At 40.9% G+C, this 18317-nt stretch overlaps 1 protein-coding gene across 2 annotated transcripts in view; it reads left to right on the top strand.

Moving 5' to 3' along the window:
• The window catches only part of CABLES1 (Cdk5 and Abl enzyme substrate 1), a 51956-nt gene that overhangs the window by 8819 nt on the left and 24820 nt on the right, over positions 1-18317 (top strand). For both annotated transcript variants that reach the window (XM_081013111.1, XM_081013110.1), the window contains exon 2: positions 16925-16996. In XM_081013111.1, coding sequence (XP_080869237.1) covers positions 16925-16996 — 72 coding nt within the window. The remainder of the gene's footprint in view (positions 1-16924; positions 16997-18317) is intronic.

Here is an 18317-nt window from a genome sequence, read left to right as displayed (position 1 = left end):
TCCGCCCAGGAGATCCACAAGGCCAGCAGCCCGCGTCTTGCTAGGAAGCCAGTTCCAGTGCATCATGAAGAGGCCAGCAGTGATGAGGCATCCTCCAGTGAAGACGATGACGTGTACCAGACAAAGTGGGAGCGCAGGAAGTTCCAAAAGAAGTCCAAGGGCCAATCAGAATGTGCCGGCTGCGGAGGCCACCATTCCCGTGCCAAGTGTCAATTCAGAGATGCCATCTGTCAGAAGTGTTCCGGAAGGGGCCACATCGCTAAGGTCTGCCGATCGGCTCCGTCTGACACCCCCCCTTCACCGACTCACAAGTCCAAGTCTTCACTCCAGTCCGCCAAGGAAAGCTGTTTCGCTCTCACCAACTGCCACTGCCCGTCTGGAACCACGATTGGCCAAACCGACTCGCCTACACGACGCAAGCTGAACGTCACTTTCGATCCCTTATTTGCATAACTATCTACAGTATCCCCCTGCTGGCCCAGGGTGAGAACTTCAGTACATAACAAACACAGAATATATAACAAAAAATAAACAAGCAAAACAATATCACCCATATAATTAGCATATACACATGTGACACAAATCTTATTCTATTTCGTGGGGGATGTAGTTCCTCTTTTTGGGACTGTTTCAAGTGACTACCCCAGTGTAGGCCACTGAACACTTTTATAATACTTTCGCAGTAAATTCCCCACCAAGAATTTTGCATTCTTCAGAGAGTCAAATTGATTGATGAACTTAATTTTTCAGTCTTATTCACTTTATCTAGTTATATTTACTGTGTTTGAATTTTCTGAGTGATTTAAATATAAAATGAATAATTAAGTATGCACATTCTTGGCATAAACCCAAGAAATACTCAACTCAGGGGCAACCTTTTGCCCCTTATAAATGTGGAAGCGGTGCCTTGTAGGCAGACAAGCCTTATCGGCAGGATGAGTAGGTGCAGCCCTGAAATTGCTTGCCGAAAGACATTAATGCAACTCAAGGTGAGCCTTTAGATAGACATTATCAAAGAGAAGCCATGTGAGGATTAGAAGAAGGGGAGAATTGAAAGAAAAGGGTCCGGGTTTTCTTCAGTCATTTGTTACGCTGTATGCTTTTGTAATGTTCCTGCAATTTGAACTTCCAGTTGAAAGAATTGATATCTTTGGTAGGATCTGTTCCATCCATTATCAGCAAAGTAATACAGTCACTTTTTGTGACCGGCCACATCATGCAAGACCTGGTGCACTGTGCATTTTTGTTTTCACAAAGCTTCTGAATATGCTGTAAAGCTATAATCAGAGTTCCTTGTCTTTTCTGTTTGTGTTAGCAGTTTAGGTAATTACATACTGGATTATATTTAACATACTAGATTATATTTAATTAGTGTGGTTTGGGTTTGAGTTGTGCATGTGTTCAGAAGAAATAAAATTACCAGCCTACTCCCCCCCAACACACACACGCAAACAGCCCCCGTCCAATAAAGCTGTTGATGTTTTTTGTGTATAAGAAAGGAGGGGGGAATTGCAGTAAATTCACTGTAAATTCAGGGTGTATTTAGATGGTTTTAGTGGAGTTTAAGATGATTTGTTTCACTGACATTGCTAGAGCTTAATTCTGAAGTCCTGCCTTTAGAACCTTTCTCATCCCTGCAACATGGGATGCTTTTGAGTATATACAGACTGCCTTTCCCTTGCTACTGAGTAGTCACAACTATTTGCACACCTGAGTTTCATCAATAAAGGTTTTCAAGCCAGATGTTATTACCCTTAGGAACCTAGAATCAGTGTTAGAAACTGAGATACGAAAGCTAGGAGCTAAATGACAACTTAAACTTAGGTTATGGGCACAACAGCAGAATGTCTATGTGCACTTTTTAAATAACAAGAATACAAAGCTGAAAATGAATGAAAATGAAATATTATACTCGCTTTTCACATGGTCTAGTCATTCTGCCCACTGCCCTAATATTCTTAAGAGGGTCTCTTCTCCAGTTTTCAGAGAGTAGCTGGAAGTAAGGAGGCAGAAATAGGTCCTCTTTTCACTCTGCAGTTTTAATCTGAAATCTTAGGTGCACTACTGTGCTCAGAGCTCAATGGGAGTTTTGAACACTGCCTAGAATGGATGGAAACAAATAAATGTTTTTCTGCTTGCTTCCATACACCTAGGATTTCAAGTACATCTTTGTCCCAGCACTCTATTGATTGCCATGGTCTGTCTGAGAAATATTCTTTAGCAATAGTTTTTATAGTTTTTTGTCATTGCAAAAGGGACATGTTCCTTTTTTTTGGAAGTGCCTGTTTTCTCTCTAATTTAAGAAAGAGGTATCTGACGGTGAATAGTTTGAATCTCTCAGGCCTCTCATATTTTAATGGTGTGCCATTTAGTAAATTCTTTATATTCTCTCTTGGTTTTCAGATTATGTTTTCTACTCCTGTTCCTGGTTTTTTGTTGGCTGTTAATGAATCTGAAATGGAGGGCCCTGTACTTCACACGTGTACTTCTGTGTGGTTTTTTTATCTGTAAAAGCTTTCCTTCCATGAATGCCACCATGTTAATAATTTATCTGAAAAGACTTTAAATTAGGGCTGCAGCTTTTGATTAATCATTTCCATGCATTTTTAAAAAGTGTCCCTGATTTAATTAGGCACCATGTTAATAAAGATATTACTGCTGCTCTCTCTTTCTCTATTCTCCACCCCCCCCATCTTAATTGATATCATCTCCCCCTCCTACCCACCTACCCTGACTATTGGGCAGTAGGATGAAGAGAAGGAGTTAGACACAGGCAACTTTTCTCCTATGCTCTTGCTGTGGTTGAGATTTGCCTCATCTCTTTAAGGCTCAGGGTGGGATGCGAAGAGGACTCTTAGCCCAGACCATCATCAAGACAGGGCATGACAGTCCAGATTTCCAACCTGGCTGTCAGGTTGCAGTTGTTCACACTTCCTTGGGAACAAGTTCCATTGAAATCAGTGATATTTACTTTCAAAGTTAAGCAAACATCTGCAGAAAAGAGCAATCAGATTGATCAGGGCAGTGGAGCAAGTCCCCTATAACTGCAGCCTTCCATTTTTTTCAGACCACGGTCCACCTTTAACCCAAACATGCATTTGGGGACCTGTTCCTTTAATTTTTAAGTGATATCTTTTTGTGATGGTCTGCTGTTGTGACTCACCTTAGACCAGGCTGTAACCCAGAAGTGGGTCTCCTCACCCATCAGCTGAAGACCAGTGCCCTATAGTGTTTAAGGATTTTTCTTTAGAAAATAGGTAGGTAAGGGCAGGGGGGCATAATAGAGGTATATAAAATTATGCATGGTGTAGAGAAATTGGAAAGAGGGGAGTCTTGCTCTTGCAACAGGGGATCATCCAATGGTAGAAGATCCAGGAGAGACAACTATAATAGTTAAATTGTACAATCCTACAAATCTTCAGGCATTGTAGCCCTAGTTCTCAGTGATGTGGTAACTCTTTTCCTGTACTATACCAATGTCAGACTACATCTGGGAACTCACAAGACTGAATGACTTACTTTTCTGTGTGCATGTGTTTTTTAATCAAGGCATGGGTTTACCATCATGGTCGAGACTATAACCTGTTGAGGGTAAGGCTGAATAAGTTAAATAAGAAATGCCTGAAACATGCAAAGCAGTGAGATCACATAATGCAAAGCATATTTGCTACCAGGCCTCTGAAACCTTAACCATCACAGTTAAAGACCTTAGTTAGGTTAAACCAAATCATACGGAACTCCACTATACCAGTTTGTGCATATTTCTAGGAACCTCCAGAGGCAATTTTTAAAAATCTTTCCATATCCATGTCTTCTCAACTTCATCTTCTTTTTCACTTTGCTGTCATTCTGAAACAGTATTAATTTAGAATTTCTCCCTGAATGAGAAATAAACAATCTGTAATGGTTAAGTAACCACATTGCATTAGCAGAAATTTATCTTGAGTTATGGGTGTACACATTCCAAACAGCATGTGGAATCTGTTGAAAATGGCCTGTACACATAGTCATAACATGTAGCACCAGCCACTGTATCTATCTGCTGTTTCCACCCCAGCATTGGCAGCCTCCCAAATTTAGTAGGTACAGAAAGCATAGTGCTGGTTTGGAAATTTTCTGGGTAAATGTTAGTGGGAAATTCTGTATTTATTTATTTGTTTATTTTATTTACAGATCACTTCCCCATAAAACAACTTGACGAGATTTAACAATAAAAAATGTCAAAAATAAAAACATGCGTTGCTATCTTCCAAAAGATTGAAGTACATGTCCCTTGAAAACTTTTATCATCCACATTTTATGCTTTCTTTTGTCAGTCTAGTTTTGTAAAACAAAAATACAAGTTTAGGTCCATTTAGTCAGGAAGCATTTCAGGGACTATAATCGCACATAATTCATTGCATATTGTGGCAGCAATGAAGTTGCCAAGTATAGATTTTTTCTTTAGTGGGGTGCTTCAGGGTTGATAATACTCCGACTCAGTGTAATTCACAATTTGCTGCCTGAGGAAGGCAAACCTTGTAAAGACATTAAGAGGGATGGGAGTGAGCCAAATCTTTATTTGTATCCCTCTTTCAGGAAGGGAAAGCACATCTATGAATCTAGGGAGCAAATAAAAAGAAACCTATTAATGGGAGAAAGGAAAGGAAAACAAACAGAACATTGTATGAATTAAGACCATACAGCTTAAACATTCCTTTCAGTCTAATGTTCATTTGTGCAGAGAGGTTCTAAGGCTTCGGCTTGTTGGAAAGTTCTGCTGAGTCTCATAAACTGAAGGACTAGATATGCATCCACTGATAAGGGAATTGCTTATCAGTGCACAGAGAAATTGAGGGAGCAAATGCATGATTATCAGTTAGGATGGTCTGTCAAGACAAAATATCCCAGGATTTTTTAACTATTAAGATTATGGGGGTTGTTGTCAACACTGAGATGATCACACAGTAAAAGCTACTAGCTGCATCTGGAGATGTGTTCTGATCTCTGCAGATGGCTACCAAAACCTGAAAATTATATTACAACATGCATAAAAGGAAAAGGGACCACACTTGTTACTGTTGGTCTTGGCCATAATAAATAGACAGCTAGTTAGGCTGCGCTATCTGCCAGTTAACTTGTGCAAAATGTTGTGAGTAATCTACTTGCATGTCCTATTTGTGGAAATCATTTCTGTGAGCACTATTAACATCATGCTTTCCCTGGATTTCTCTTCCCTTAGAAGTGAAGGAAGCCTTCTACCATGGCTTTCCAATTTAGTTTATTTCTTCAAATTTTCATTATGATTTTATTTTTTATTTATTAAATTTGTATACCACCCTTCATCCAAAGATCATAGGGGTGGTTCACAACATGAAAATACAAAACTGAGAACACAAAATACATAATAAAACAAAAGCAAGCTGATCCAAACTGACCCCCTGTCCACACACGCAAATACGTTTTAATACTTTTTTGTGCTCTGCATTATATTTTATATTCTGTTTCTGTATGCTGCTTAGGTACTTTTTTGAATGTAGAATGGCTTACATTTTGGAATAAAAATAAGTAAAAATCTTTCCCCACCAATGCAAGAAGGGTGCTGACAGTTACATGAATTAATAAGCTGGCAGATCTAACATCAGGCCAACTCTGAATCTACATTTCACCCCCAGTCATATGTTCACAGGGGCAGTATTGAAATAATTTGAATGAGCAATATGACCCTTTGCTCCTCATCATGCAAATAGCCTTCAGTGAGAAGTAGGCCTCACTTTATGGACCCAATCACGTAGATGCTCATTTCACATTATTTCTCTTCCTCAAAACATATGGGCAGTGATGAAGGGTAGAATAATACACATTGGGCCTCTTTACAGTGGTACCTTAGTTTAAGAACAGCTTAGTTTATGAACAACGTGGATTAAGAATGCTGCAAACCCGGAAGTAGGTGTTTTGGTTTGTGAACTTTGCCTTGGTAGCAGAACATGTTCCGCTTTCTGTTGAGCGTGTTCCATTTGTAAATTGAGTACCCCGCTGCTATGGGAAAGCATGCCTTGGTTTAAGAACGCTTTGGTTTAAGAACAGACTTCCGGAACGGATTAAGTTCGTAAACCAAGGTACCACTGTATACCTGAAGGAGCGTCTCCACCCCCATCATTCAGCCTGGACACTGCGGTCCAGCTCCAAGGATCTTCTTGGTGGTTCCCTCACTGCGAAAAGTGAGGTTACAGGGAACCAGGCAGAGGGCCTTCTCGGTAGTCGTGCCCGTCCTGTGGAACCCCCTCCCATCAGATGTCAAGGAAATAAACAACTACCTGACTTTTAGAAGACATCTGAAGGCAGTCTTGTTTAGGGAAGTTTTTAATGTTTGATGTTTTATTGTGTTTTTATTATTCTGTTGGGAGCAGCCCAGAGGGGCTGCAACTGTTCATGTGGAAGACTCACTTGATTATAGAGGCTATCTACATGGTGGGAGAGAGGGGTCTATGTTAATCCTTCACTATATTATTGTCTGAATTTTCTGAAACCGTGAAATCGGTTTTCAAGATGGAATAATCCTGCTGTTGTTTCCATATTTGCTTGGCTTTTGATGAACTTCAGTGTGGCTGAAGTGAGGGAGCTTGTGATCACTTCCCCACTCCTTTGCCCCAAGTCAATCTCACTTTGAACTCACTGCAGCCTCAGGGTTGTTCCTCGGTTGTGTATGCAAACTCTAGGCTGAATCAAGTTCAGGGGCTGTTGATCTCCAAATCAAGCTTGTTGATAGTAGGTTTAAATATACTTATTTCTTTCATAGATTAGCAGGCTCATTTTGGAAACCTCAGATCTACCTACACATAACGATGCAGGATTGTTTTGAGATGCTCTGTTCCCAATTTAGAAACGGAATCTCATCCAAACAATGATGTAAACACTGTCATTGCTATGTCAGTATAATTGTAGAGAGTAATCATTGCTTATTCCTCGCCAACATGTAATAAGATGATTTTACCACTGTCCAGCCTGCCTTTGAACATACATTACATTAGTAATGTGTATAAATCAAATTATAATGACTAGAATTAGTCCTGAGAAGTCAGTATAAGGATGACTTCACTCACCAGATGAGATTGTTGTGGTGTGCTTTCATATTCTTTTTCAAAAAACATATCTACTTAAGTTAACAAAATAAGGGAGTATTTGGGTCCCATATGTTTAACCAGATAATGCCTGTGTAATCAGACAACACTAAGCGTCTGTAGTCATTTAAACCTAGTGGTTCGTATCAAGACTTAAGTTGGTAATGAACAGATATTGGCTGGATCCAGTCCAGCAGTCTTTCATTTATTGGTAATAACTAGGAGAACAGGGAACAGCTAGTCCTTTGCAGTGTCCTTAATCTCAAATGACATACATAAACCTGAGAATGCAAAAGGTGAGTACATTTACTTTGAGGTAGGCTAAAAAAATGCATCCTTCTCATCATTCCCAGTATCTACTGTTTTGAATCAGAACACATTGAGGAATATGTCGAGGTGTAAGAGATCTCTCTCCGCCTACTTTTCTTCAAGTTCTTCAATGGGGATCACTGGAATAGTGGTTTCATTTTGTTAACCCAATCTTCTTCCTTATTTCTGTACAGCAATTCTGTTTTCTTTTCATAGTATCCCCTCTCCGCATCACAATAGTCACAGGAAAGTCTTTACATCCTGCCTGTGAGCTATAGCTGTGTACAGTGGCTTACAGTTTTCTAGGAGGTTTTGTGCTTTATGCCTATATAAGTGAAAAGTGGTCTATAAAAAAAATAAATAAGTGCTCTATGTTTGTAGCACTTGAGACGTTTTAGTGGTCATAACTCAAGTTTTATTTTCTGGAAGTCCTTGTAAGTCCTTCTGGAAGTCCTTGCAAAATTCTAACTGATACCAGTGAAAAAACTGTTCAGGATTATAGCACTACAAAGCTGTATTTTACAGAATTGTCTTAAAACTTTGAAGAGGATTAAACAGAAGTGTATGTACAAGTAGGAAGAAGGAATGAACCAAATGCACTTTTGCTGTCTTTGTACAATGAATCCATCTTGCACTGGTGGAATGATGTGAACACCATTGCCATTTCAGCTTTATTTTCAGTGTTGTTGTTGTTGTTGTTGTTGTTGTTGTTGTTGTTGTTGTCTTTAAAAGGCACAAAGTTGAATCTCTTCTGTTAAAAGCAGAAATAGGAGGTGGAACTCATTTATATAGTGAATATATAATACCCACTGCAGTTGGGGGGGGGGGGCCTGGAAGTAGCTACCAGCATCTTTGTCTGCTTCAAAGGACAAAAACAAATGTATAATTCTTAAAAGTGACCTTTTCCCTCTTCGTTTCTACTCAGATCTCTTTGAAAAGTTCAGCTTTCTTTATGGATTATCTTTCAGTGAAAGATGCTTTCATGTTGGCATGAAAGGCCAGTGCCAGCATCCTTGTAAACAGTTCTGCAGTAACAAAGCACTTTTTAAATGTGTGGTAGGAGATATTTTCTTATGTTTTTCAAGGCTAGGACTTAAAAGAGTCTTGTGGAAATCGTACTAAGCGCTGGTCAAACTATCCTCATTATAGCAGGCTGAAGTGGAACTTCCACTGGTCCTTGTGCCTATGTGATAACAGCTCTGTGAGCTCCTCATCCCATGACTCAATATCTGTAATACTGGGTGCTAACATCTTGCCACAGCACCAGATTTTGGAAGATACAGTTGTGTTGTCCTGAATAGCTCAGGGAGCAATAGCGTGCTGGTAGATAGCTGGGGTCAGGGTGCGCTTCAATTTTTTGACTTGGAACGAGACAAACAGAAATTGCATTGGGACAGTTTTTTCATACGACCTTTCATAAAAGTGGTAGCAATGTGCACATGTGCAGATATACCAACTAAGCTTACAGTATAGGCTCTTGAGCAACAGGAGCTTACAGCTGTGTTGGCCAAGTGTGACTTAATGTGAGCATAAAATGACTTAATGTGAGAAGAAAAGGACCAGCTCTCTCCTAATTTACAATAGCTTGCTTTGCTGGTTGTCAAAGGGGATCCTTGCTTACCCCTACTGGACAGTCAGACTGTTGGCTTCATTCACACGTGGAATTTATTGCATTACAGTGGTACCTCGGGTTAAGAACTTAATTCGTTCTGGAGGTCCATTCTTAACCTGAAACTGTTCTTAACCTGAGGTACCACTTTAGCTAATGGGGCCTCCCGCTGCCGCTGCGCCACTGCTGCACGATTTCTGTTCTCATCCTGAAGCAAAGTTCTTAACCCGAGGTACTACTTCCGAGTTAGCAGAGTCTGTAACCTGAAGCATCTGTAACCTGAAGCATCTGTAACCCGAGGTACCACCGTAGTTTAACTGATTATAAAGCTTGTGCTTCCAGCCTGCTTTCTAAAGTTCCTCTTACGCTGTGCTTGCCTGTTCCGCCACATCTCAAATGCTATTCTGCCATGTTGTGATAAATGTCCTTCACACATGTCATCCCTCCATGCTGTTCCTCTTCCTCTACTTTCTGCCATTCTTCCAGGCTTTACCTGCTTGGCATGACTTTCTGTGCTGAAACACTGGCACACACTTCCTCATCAGACAAAGAAAAAAGTGTGAGCCAGGAGTGCGGCGTGCGCCATTGTGCCGCCCCACAGCTCATCACAAAGGCCTCATGCGATTTTTCCAAGTTTCAGAAGCTGCAAGCAGAGTTTTTCTGAAATCAAATAGCACAGAAATAAGCATTAAACAAGTGCTATATTCCACTAAATTCCATTAGTTTTCCGGAAGTTGCTTTTACGTCGACTGAAAGCTCAAATAAATTGCGCAAAATAGCAGTAACGGCAGTAAAACAGAATAAATTGGAGTGTGAATGTAGCCTGTGGCTATCTACCATACCATTAAAAAAAAAAAAGCAATCCAAGATGAAGCCAATTGTGTGTGTATATATATGGAAAATTTGTGATTTAATCTGAGAACACTGGAGAGAAAACAAAACTTAAATAAAAGGACAAGGGTAGCTTTTGTTCCATGTTAACCTGATCACATCACACTGCTTTAGGACAAAGTAGTTTGATTTATCATTTCTAGTGAATGGAAAGTCCTGTTCATTGTATAGCAGGATTCATTTGGCGCATAGTCAACAAGTGATTAAAAACAAAACAGGGATCAATGTTCATATCCTTTGTCCCTTTCTCATAGAAGTCTTTCTTTATCTTCATCCATGTTGTAGCTTGTTCTCAATAATGTAGCCTAATTATAGGCACGTGACTGACTTGAAATCATTTCTCCCTGTTGACATTTCCTGATGCTTACTTAGGTAATCTTTCTGAACAACTCTGCAGCATTTCTTTGAGCATATTGGCAGGAGTAGAGTGAGCAATTTTTGAAGATCCAGACAGTGCAGTATTTTCATATACTTGGCTTTGTGTAGAGCAGGCTGAGAAGTTTAGTGCTTGCAGTAGCTAACAAGGCACAAATGGCACAAGCTGCTTGTCCATTTCCCTGATCAGGCAGGCTGGAGATTGGATTAAGAGCTGTTGCTTCAACAATTAAGCAGCTCAGACATGGCACTTAAGAAGGATCTGGAGACTCTACACCCTCCTGGTTCTTGATCAGGCCCTGATCTTAGCAGGTGTTTCCCATGTGCTTCTCCTCCTCCAGAGTAGCCTTGTGTGCAGTTAGTTGGGTCCTGGAGCTGCTGAGTCCAAAGCTATTTACTCACCATCTCTTCTGCTCCTATGGCCCTGGGACAGATGCAGGAGGGAAATGTAACCAGACAGTTCCAGTCCTGGGGTTAGGATGTCCAGATCTGGGATAATTGGCAGAATGGAGATATGCTGGAGGATCCTGCTGCTCATCTGAGGAGACCTGAGGTTTGCTATTTGTAACTTACCGTACGTTGTGAGTTATTTAGTTGAGGATTTGTAGAAACAGTTAAAATTCTTGTGAAACTAAAGGCACGTATGGGTGACTAAACACCACTGGTAATCAGTGAATACTGTTCACTTTATATTCCCAAAAATAAAATGCATAAAACACTTTGGTTTTGTCATTAAGGGAAAAGGATAGAATAGAATTTGCAGCACATTGGTAGGCATTTTTAAAACACTGGGCATTTATTTATTTTTTAAAGTTGCAGTTAATGATGCACACTCTGCGACTTCTGCTGGGCTGAGCTGCCAGTGAATCACTCCTTCAGTGAGATATGGCAACTGCAGCAATGAAACTATGCTTTATAGGCATAATCCTAGTAAACAGTGCTTTTATTGTTCAAACATTCTTTCTTCTTTGCAGCAAAGCTCCCATGTATGTGTTGAAAGAGCCCTTGAAGTGTTGTTTTTGTGACACATTTTAATGAACCTCTTGCCCTTTTGTGTAGTTCATGTAATGCAGTTAATTTGACTGGAACAAGTGCTCCTTTTTTCTTTGCTTCTGTTTCTTCTGCTTGAGACTAGGGCATGGAATATGCTGTTCAGAAGGCAGGCGTCAGATCTACGCCCCAGTGTGTGTGGCTTACAACGGCAGTTTTTTCACATATAAAATTAATTACATTAAAGGGGCAAGAAAGGTGTTGTTCTTCCATGTGCAGCTGTATCTGTGCTTCTACTTTAGATACTTTGGTGGCACAGTCTTGCACTGTCATGGCTAAAGAGGAATTAACTCCTGATAAATGGAGTAGATCTATCTTGGCTGCCACTAAAACTCTTTTCTTTAGTGTTTTCACATCTCCATGAGGATTGTGACTCTTGGGATGTTCTCCATTCCTTCTCTACAATGGAGCACGTTGATGTGCTGGCAGATCTTCTGCTGCTTAACTTTTTGACGGATTTGGTCTTGTGTGCATGTGGTAGGGCTATACAAGCAGTGTTTTGCACTCTTCACAGAGGAGGCTTCTTTCTTTGTTGCGTACTCTGGGGTCTTCCCCGTAAACATGGCACAAGTGTAAATCTGTGCAGCAATGGAATCAGTTACTTAGTGCTACACTGGATACAACTCAAGACAAACATTTAAAACCAATTCCATATATTAAAAAAACAATTAAAATGGAACCAATACAGATGCAGACTGTGGGGTAAGGATCTCTAGTTAAAAGGTTTGTTGAAAGAGGAAGGTCTTCACTAGACGCTGAAAAGGCAACAGGGACAGCGACTGTCTAGAATATAACAGGAAGGAATTCGGAAGGGTAGGTGGCACCACATGAGCTAGTAGGCAACTAGTTGTGCACATTGGATTGTCAAGTTGTTGTTGTTACCATTGTGGACAGGCCCAGAAGCTCACAATTTCTGTGAGGTGGGTCAATGTTAATCCTACTTTTTACAGCATTATGTATGAGGCAGTGACTTATCACCTCATTTATCCAAGATTTCATTGGAATTTGCCTTGCTGGCTCTTAGCTGTAATGTTGATTTATTTAGTGGATTATTTAGTGCAAAACAGCAGTAAAAGATATGTTGTTTCACATTCTGGCTTTTCAGTATAGTAGGCTAATATTCTAATCCCACCTAACCCCCGTTGAATTTAGTTGAATTTAGTAAGACTTGCTTCTGAGTAGCCTTGGTTAGAATGATGCTGTTAGTCTGTTACATAATCTAGGATAAAACAGCAGCAGTTTTCAAAATAAAAGCAATAAAAGCTCTGATTTACAAAGAGCACAACAATCCATGATATGATATAAGAAAACAGGAATTTCCAGAGTGTGAGAAAAATGGCCCTGTGAGTAAGTGTCTGTAAACAGAATGCAGCAAGTTGTAAAAACAAATGTCAGCCTTAATTTTCCACCTCTTCAGCAGCTGCCCCTTTTTGGTCACACCAGTGGCTGAGACATGGAAAACATGCATTAAAAACACTGTGTTGAATAGTATTGCATATAGCAGATTGACTTTTAAAATATAAATGCAGTGGTACCTCGGGTTACCGGTACATATGCTTCAGGTTACAGACTCTGCTAATCCAGAAATAGTACCTCGGGTTAAGAACTTTGCTTCAGGATGAGAACAGAAATCATGCTCCAGCGGCACATTAGCAGCAGGAGGCCCCATTAGCTAAAGTGGTGCTTCAGGTTAAGAACAGTTTCAGGTTAAGAACGGACCTCCGGAACGAATTAAGTACTTAACCCGAGGTACCACTGTAATAAATAAATACATTAAATTATTATTATTAATTAAATATTTCTGCGGCACTTTTCTGGGAAGCACTCATTGAAAACAAAAACAAAAAAATAAACAAAATCAAATGCTATGAACAGACCAGAAGAATAAAACCCATCCTGTTCCTCCAAACAAACCATAAGCCAACAAAACATAATTCATGGCAGTTAATTTTGTTGAGCCAAAGAGGAGTTCTGCTGAGGGGGCCTTTCCACTACCATTCATGTTTGTATTGTCACACTGTGCTGCCTTGTATTTTCTTGTCCTCACCACCATAATGAGAAAGAGAGAGAGAGAGATAGACTATTCTGTTTGCAGAGAGGGTAAAAAATGTTAATTTTCCTCACCAACCAAGTGAGGAGAGAAGGCTGTTAGCATGGGAAGGGGATGAAACCATTTGACTGCCAGGGAGTCTTAATTTCATGTATTTTGGGAGCTCTTTCTCTACTATCACAGTTTTCATCAGTTGCTAGGTCACTGAAGAATTTTTTTAGAGCTCAAAAGCATCGCACTAAAAATAGACCTCAGGTTAAAAATTCAATGACATCATCCTTTGGGGAAGATGCATTTGTATGCTTATAGGTGGAGAGACAGTATGAAATGCTGGATGAGAAGCTCACTTGTATAAAAGAATAATATATTCTTCTAAGCCAACAAGGGGATGAGCCAAAGGCTAAATGCATCCAGAAATAAATTGCTCTAGATGGAGCTGCATGATTAATGCACAGTTACTGTAGTCATGAAATAAGAGCAGGTCTTTTGATATCTTCTTCAGAACGTCTGTTAAACCTGCTTTATTTAAAAACAAAAAAGATGTTGAGCTTCCCACAACACTTCTGCAGGCTAGCTATCCACTAAAGTGAGGAACCAGATGGACTTCAACTCCCATTAACCCTAGCAAGCATGGCCGATGGCCAAGGATGATAGGAGTTCTAGTTCAGCAACATCTGGAAAGCAAAAGGTTCCTCATCCGTGCAGTAAACCAAGACCAGCCTGGCTTTCTTCAATTTTAAACATACACATTGATCACTGTGAAACAGCCCCTAAGAAAATGTTTCTGTGTAAGTCCTGCTGAAATGAATTCTTGTGCTGTTCCCATTAGAACGTCCCATTGGACTGTGTCTGAATTTGGCAGGCTTCATCTTACACCAGGGGTAGCCAACACAATGCCCTCCAGATATTTTTGGATCCCAACTCCCATTAGCCCCAGCTAGCATTGTTGTTGTTTAGTTGTTTAGTCGTGTCCGACTCTTCATGATCCCATGGACCAGAGCACTCCAGGCACTCCTGTCTTCCACTGCCTCCCGCAGTTTGGTCAAACTCACGTTAGTAGCTTCAAGAACACTGTCCAACCATCTCATCCTCTGTCGTCCCCTTCTCCTTGTGCCCTCAATCTTTTCCCAACATCAGGGTCTTTTCCAGGGAGCCTTCTCATCTCATGAGGTGGCCAAAGTATTGGAGCCTCAGCTTCAGGATCTGTCCTTCCAGTGAGCTAGTATAGCCAGTGACTAAGATCTTTAGTAAGAAATCTTACATCAGAATAAAATTAGCACTAGATGTTCTTAATTTGTGTGTGTGTGTGTGTGTGTGTGTGTGTTCATTCATTTAAAACCCTAAACACAAGGTTAGTGCCACAACAAAATACAGGGAAGTGTATGAATCCAATTCTGTTTTTGTTTTTAAACATTACAAATCCAATTCAAATGACATCACAGGTGAATTTGCATTGGCAAAGAATTGATATACATGTTGTAGCTGGCAGGCTATGATTTTGAACAACACAATAGGTGTACAAGATGTCATTATTCCCCCTCAACTTTTGGGGCATGTGCATTCTAAAATTTTAATGGTTTATTTATTGTTACTCTTCCATGAATGTATTGTGGTTTTAAATATTTACAAACCTTCTTTCAGCTCTAACAAAGATCCCCAAAGCAGTTACCAAAACAAAAGAATAAAGAAGTTTAAGAACATAACAGAAAATCCTCAGTACCAGGAAGAGATAAAATAGAATAATGTTCCAGAGATTCCAAGTTAGCTGTAAACAAATCAAATCACTAATGCAGATAATGGAAGAGATGGCATTAGCTGTATTTCTGTGCATGTGTATTTGTGTGTATATAAATATCTAATAATTAGTGTAGTCTTATTTGTATAACCCTGTTAACAGGAAGCTATTCATGCTATCTGAAATGTGGTAATACCTCTTGATTCTTCTGCAAGAGATAACAAACTTCTAAGTCTCTCCAACTTCCCTCCTAGGCAATCTGATTATAGTTCTTGTTTTGTTTTGATTATGCAATCTGATACTATCTATTGTATGTTCATTGTATGATACTCATTTTTTTCTAGAATTGATTTTATCTTGCTGCATTTCCCCCCTCAAATTATTGAAGTATGTATGCTTAAAAAATATTGAGTCATAGGGGCAGCAGGCCTCGTTTCCAAGGAAGATCTTACTTCCTTTCATTCATGTCCCCTCACCCTCGCCACCACAGCTTCCCCTTCCCTTTCTTCTTGTCTCCTCTGTGATGTGGCCACCTTCCTCTCTGCAGAGAAAGCAGAGAGGACATATAGGGAGCAGGAAGGTGAGCAATCTGAGCTGAAGATAGTGATTGACAGCTCTTTCACCTGGCAACCTGCAAGGGGTCATAATTGGGCCCCAGGGCTGCAAGTTGCTGCTGAGTTTGAGATTCCAGAGTCGTAAAGGGAAATATTTTTTTCTCACACAACAGAAAAGGGCATCTTGTTTCCTGGTGTAAATAATTCTGCAAGTGGGAAGGGTACTGTTGTACTCGGGTCTGTTTGCAGCCTTCCCACAGACATCTGGTTGGCAGTTGTGAGAAGAGAATGCTGGACTAGAAGGATGGTTGGCCTGATCCAGGATCTTATGATCCTGATCTTATGATCTTAAAAACCAGGACAAACAAGGAGGAAACAAAGAGGAAGGAAGGAAGAAACTCAGATGAAAGTTTAAGAAGACATTGGATTCCACAGAAAATGATGTCAGGGGCCACATTTGACCCCTGGGCTGCAGGTTGCCCCCTATGCAGGTTGCATAGGAAAAACCTCAGTAGCAGTTTGAAAAGCCTGAAGACAGGAGAACTGGTTTTTATATGGCATGTACTGTGCATATACGGATGCGGGTGGTGCTGTGGGTTAAACCACAGAGCCTAGGACTTGCCGATCAGAAGGTCCCACGACGGGGTGAGCTCCCGTTGCTCAGTCCCTTTCCTGCTCCTGCCAACCTAGCAGTTCGAAAGCATGTCAAAGTGCAAGTAGATAAATAGGTACCGCTCCGGCGGGAAGATAAACGGCGTTTCTGTGCGCAGCTCTGGTTCGCCAGAAGCGGCTTAGTCATGCTGGCCACATGACCCGGAAGCTGTACGCTGGCTCCCTCGGCCAATAAAGCGAGATGAGCGCCGCAACCCCAGAGTCATCCGCGACTGGACCTAATGGTCAGAGGTCCCTTTACCTTTTTACTGCGCATATACAGATCTACAGACTGAAATCTGGGCAACAAGTGTTTAAGTTTAAAACACTTAGATCAAACGGGGGGTTTGAAGTAGTGAATATTTGCCCGAGATCATTTGAGATCTTGCAATATAACTTCTCTTGCATGACAGCCTTGTTTATGGTGAAGAGAAGTGTGAAGGAAACTAAGAAGCAGAAAAGTTTTATTCTATATTGTTATTTTAAATTAGCCCAGTTCAGCTCTGTTTTGTTTTTTAAAGTGTGTTATTATTTGTCAAGGTTGGGGCAATAAATTGTCTATGGTTTTAGTATTTAATTGTTCTTTTTTCCCCTTCACAGACGTCGGTTGATTTCCCAAAGGTCTTCACTGGAGACTTTAGAAGATATTGAGGAAAATGCTCCTTTACGGAGGTAACTATAACTATACAGAGTGTATGCATGTTGAAATGATTCTGCCACTGGCATGCCTTGGCAAAAGGCTCTGCCGGCTTGCTCACCAACTCCTCTGCCACTCTCCCCACATTAATCCCCTCGCTTCCCACTAAGCTACTATTAACCCCCCTTTTCATCTTCTCAACCTTATTTTTGAAGCCACTGCCCTCTTCTGATCTGCAACCCCGCTTTGCACCTGTTTCCACCGTCATCCCCATGTACATGCCAGGGCTTTACATGTGAATGTCTAAGAACTCTGCTGGATCAGACCAGAGGCACATCTAGTCTAGTATTGTTCTCAAAGTGGCGAATCAGGTGCCCACAGGAACCACATAACTAGGACTTGAGCGCGGTAGCTCTCTCTATCTGCTCTTTCTATTCCCCTTCCCCTTTGCCATTTATTTTGACATTTGTTAGAATTTGGACCACTACATAACTTCTTTAAAACTGATATTGTTCCACCCAAGAACATGTGAAATAATTGTGGGGGCAGGGGGTGAGGGAAGAGATCAGGGCTGTGTCTATCCCTACTCCTTATGTGCTTAGGTCACAAGGGATTCTGTGCATGCAAGGTTGACCCAATACATTTTGTGGGTTGAGATGAAGGAAAAGATGTCCCTGCCCCACATTACACATAGCGTAGAAGTGAACTGGATTGGTTCCACAGCTCCTACCACACTAGCTTCTGCTGGAAGGGCTGACCCTCTTCCGTATGCATATACAGTGGTACCTCGGGTTACACACGCTTCAGGTTACATACGCTTCAGGTTACAGACTCCGCTAACCCAGAAATAGTACCTTGGGTTAAGAACTTTGCTTCAGAATGAAAACAGAAATTGCATGGCAGCGGCGCGGCAGCAGCAGCAGGAGACCCCATTAGCTAAAGTAGTGCTTCAGGTTAAGAACGGACCTCCAGAACGAATTAAGTTCTTAACCCAAGGTACCACTGTACATCAGGCATAGGCAAAATCGGCCCTCCAGATGTTTTGGGACTACAACTCTCATCATCCCTAGCTAACAGGACCAGTGGTCAGGGATGATGGGAGTTGTAGTCCCAAAACATCTGGCGGGCCGAGTTTGCCTATGTCTAATACAGTATAAGTCCTGCCACATTGGCTTCTTTATAGGTTACAATGTACACGTATAGCAAGCTTGTAGAACTTATTCCAGACCAAGGTCCACATTTTTTCATGGGCAACTTTCCAAACACCACATGCCACTGGGGACAAAATTGGGCACAGCCTCAGGCAAAAGTGAGCAGAGGATTAACTCAGTTCAGGAACACATTCCATCCAGGCAA

The sequence above is a fragment of the Podarcis pityusensis genome (assembly GCF_964106645.2).
Source record: "Podarcis pityusensis genome assembly, chromosome: 7".
Classification (NCBI taxonomy): Eukaryota; Metazoa; Chordata; class Lepidosauria; order Squamata; family Lacertidae; genus Podarcis; species Podarcis pityusensis.
The sequence above is the reverse complement of the archived record's forward strand: the minus strand, read 5'-3'. Positions and strand labels throughout refer to the sequence as shown.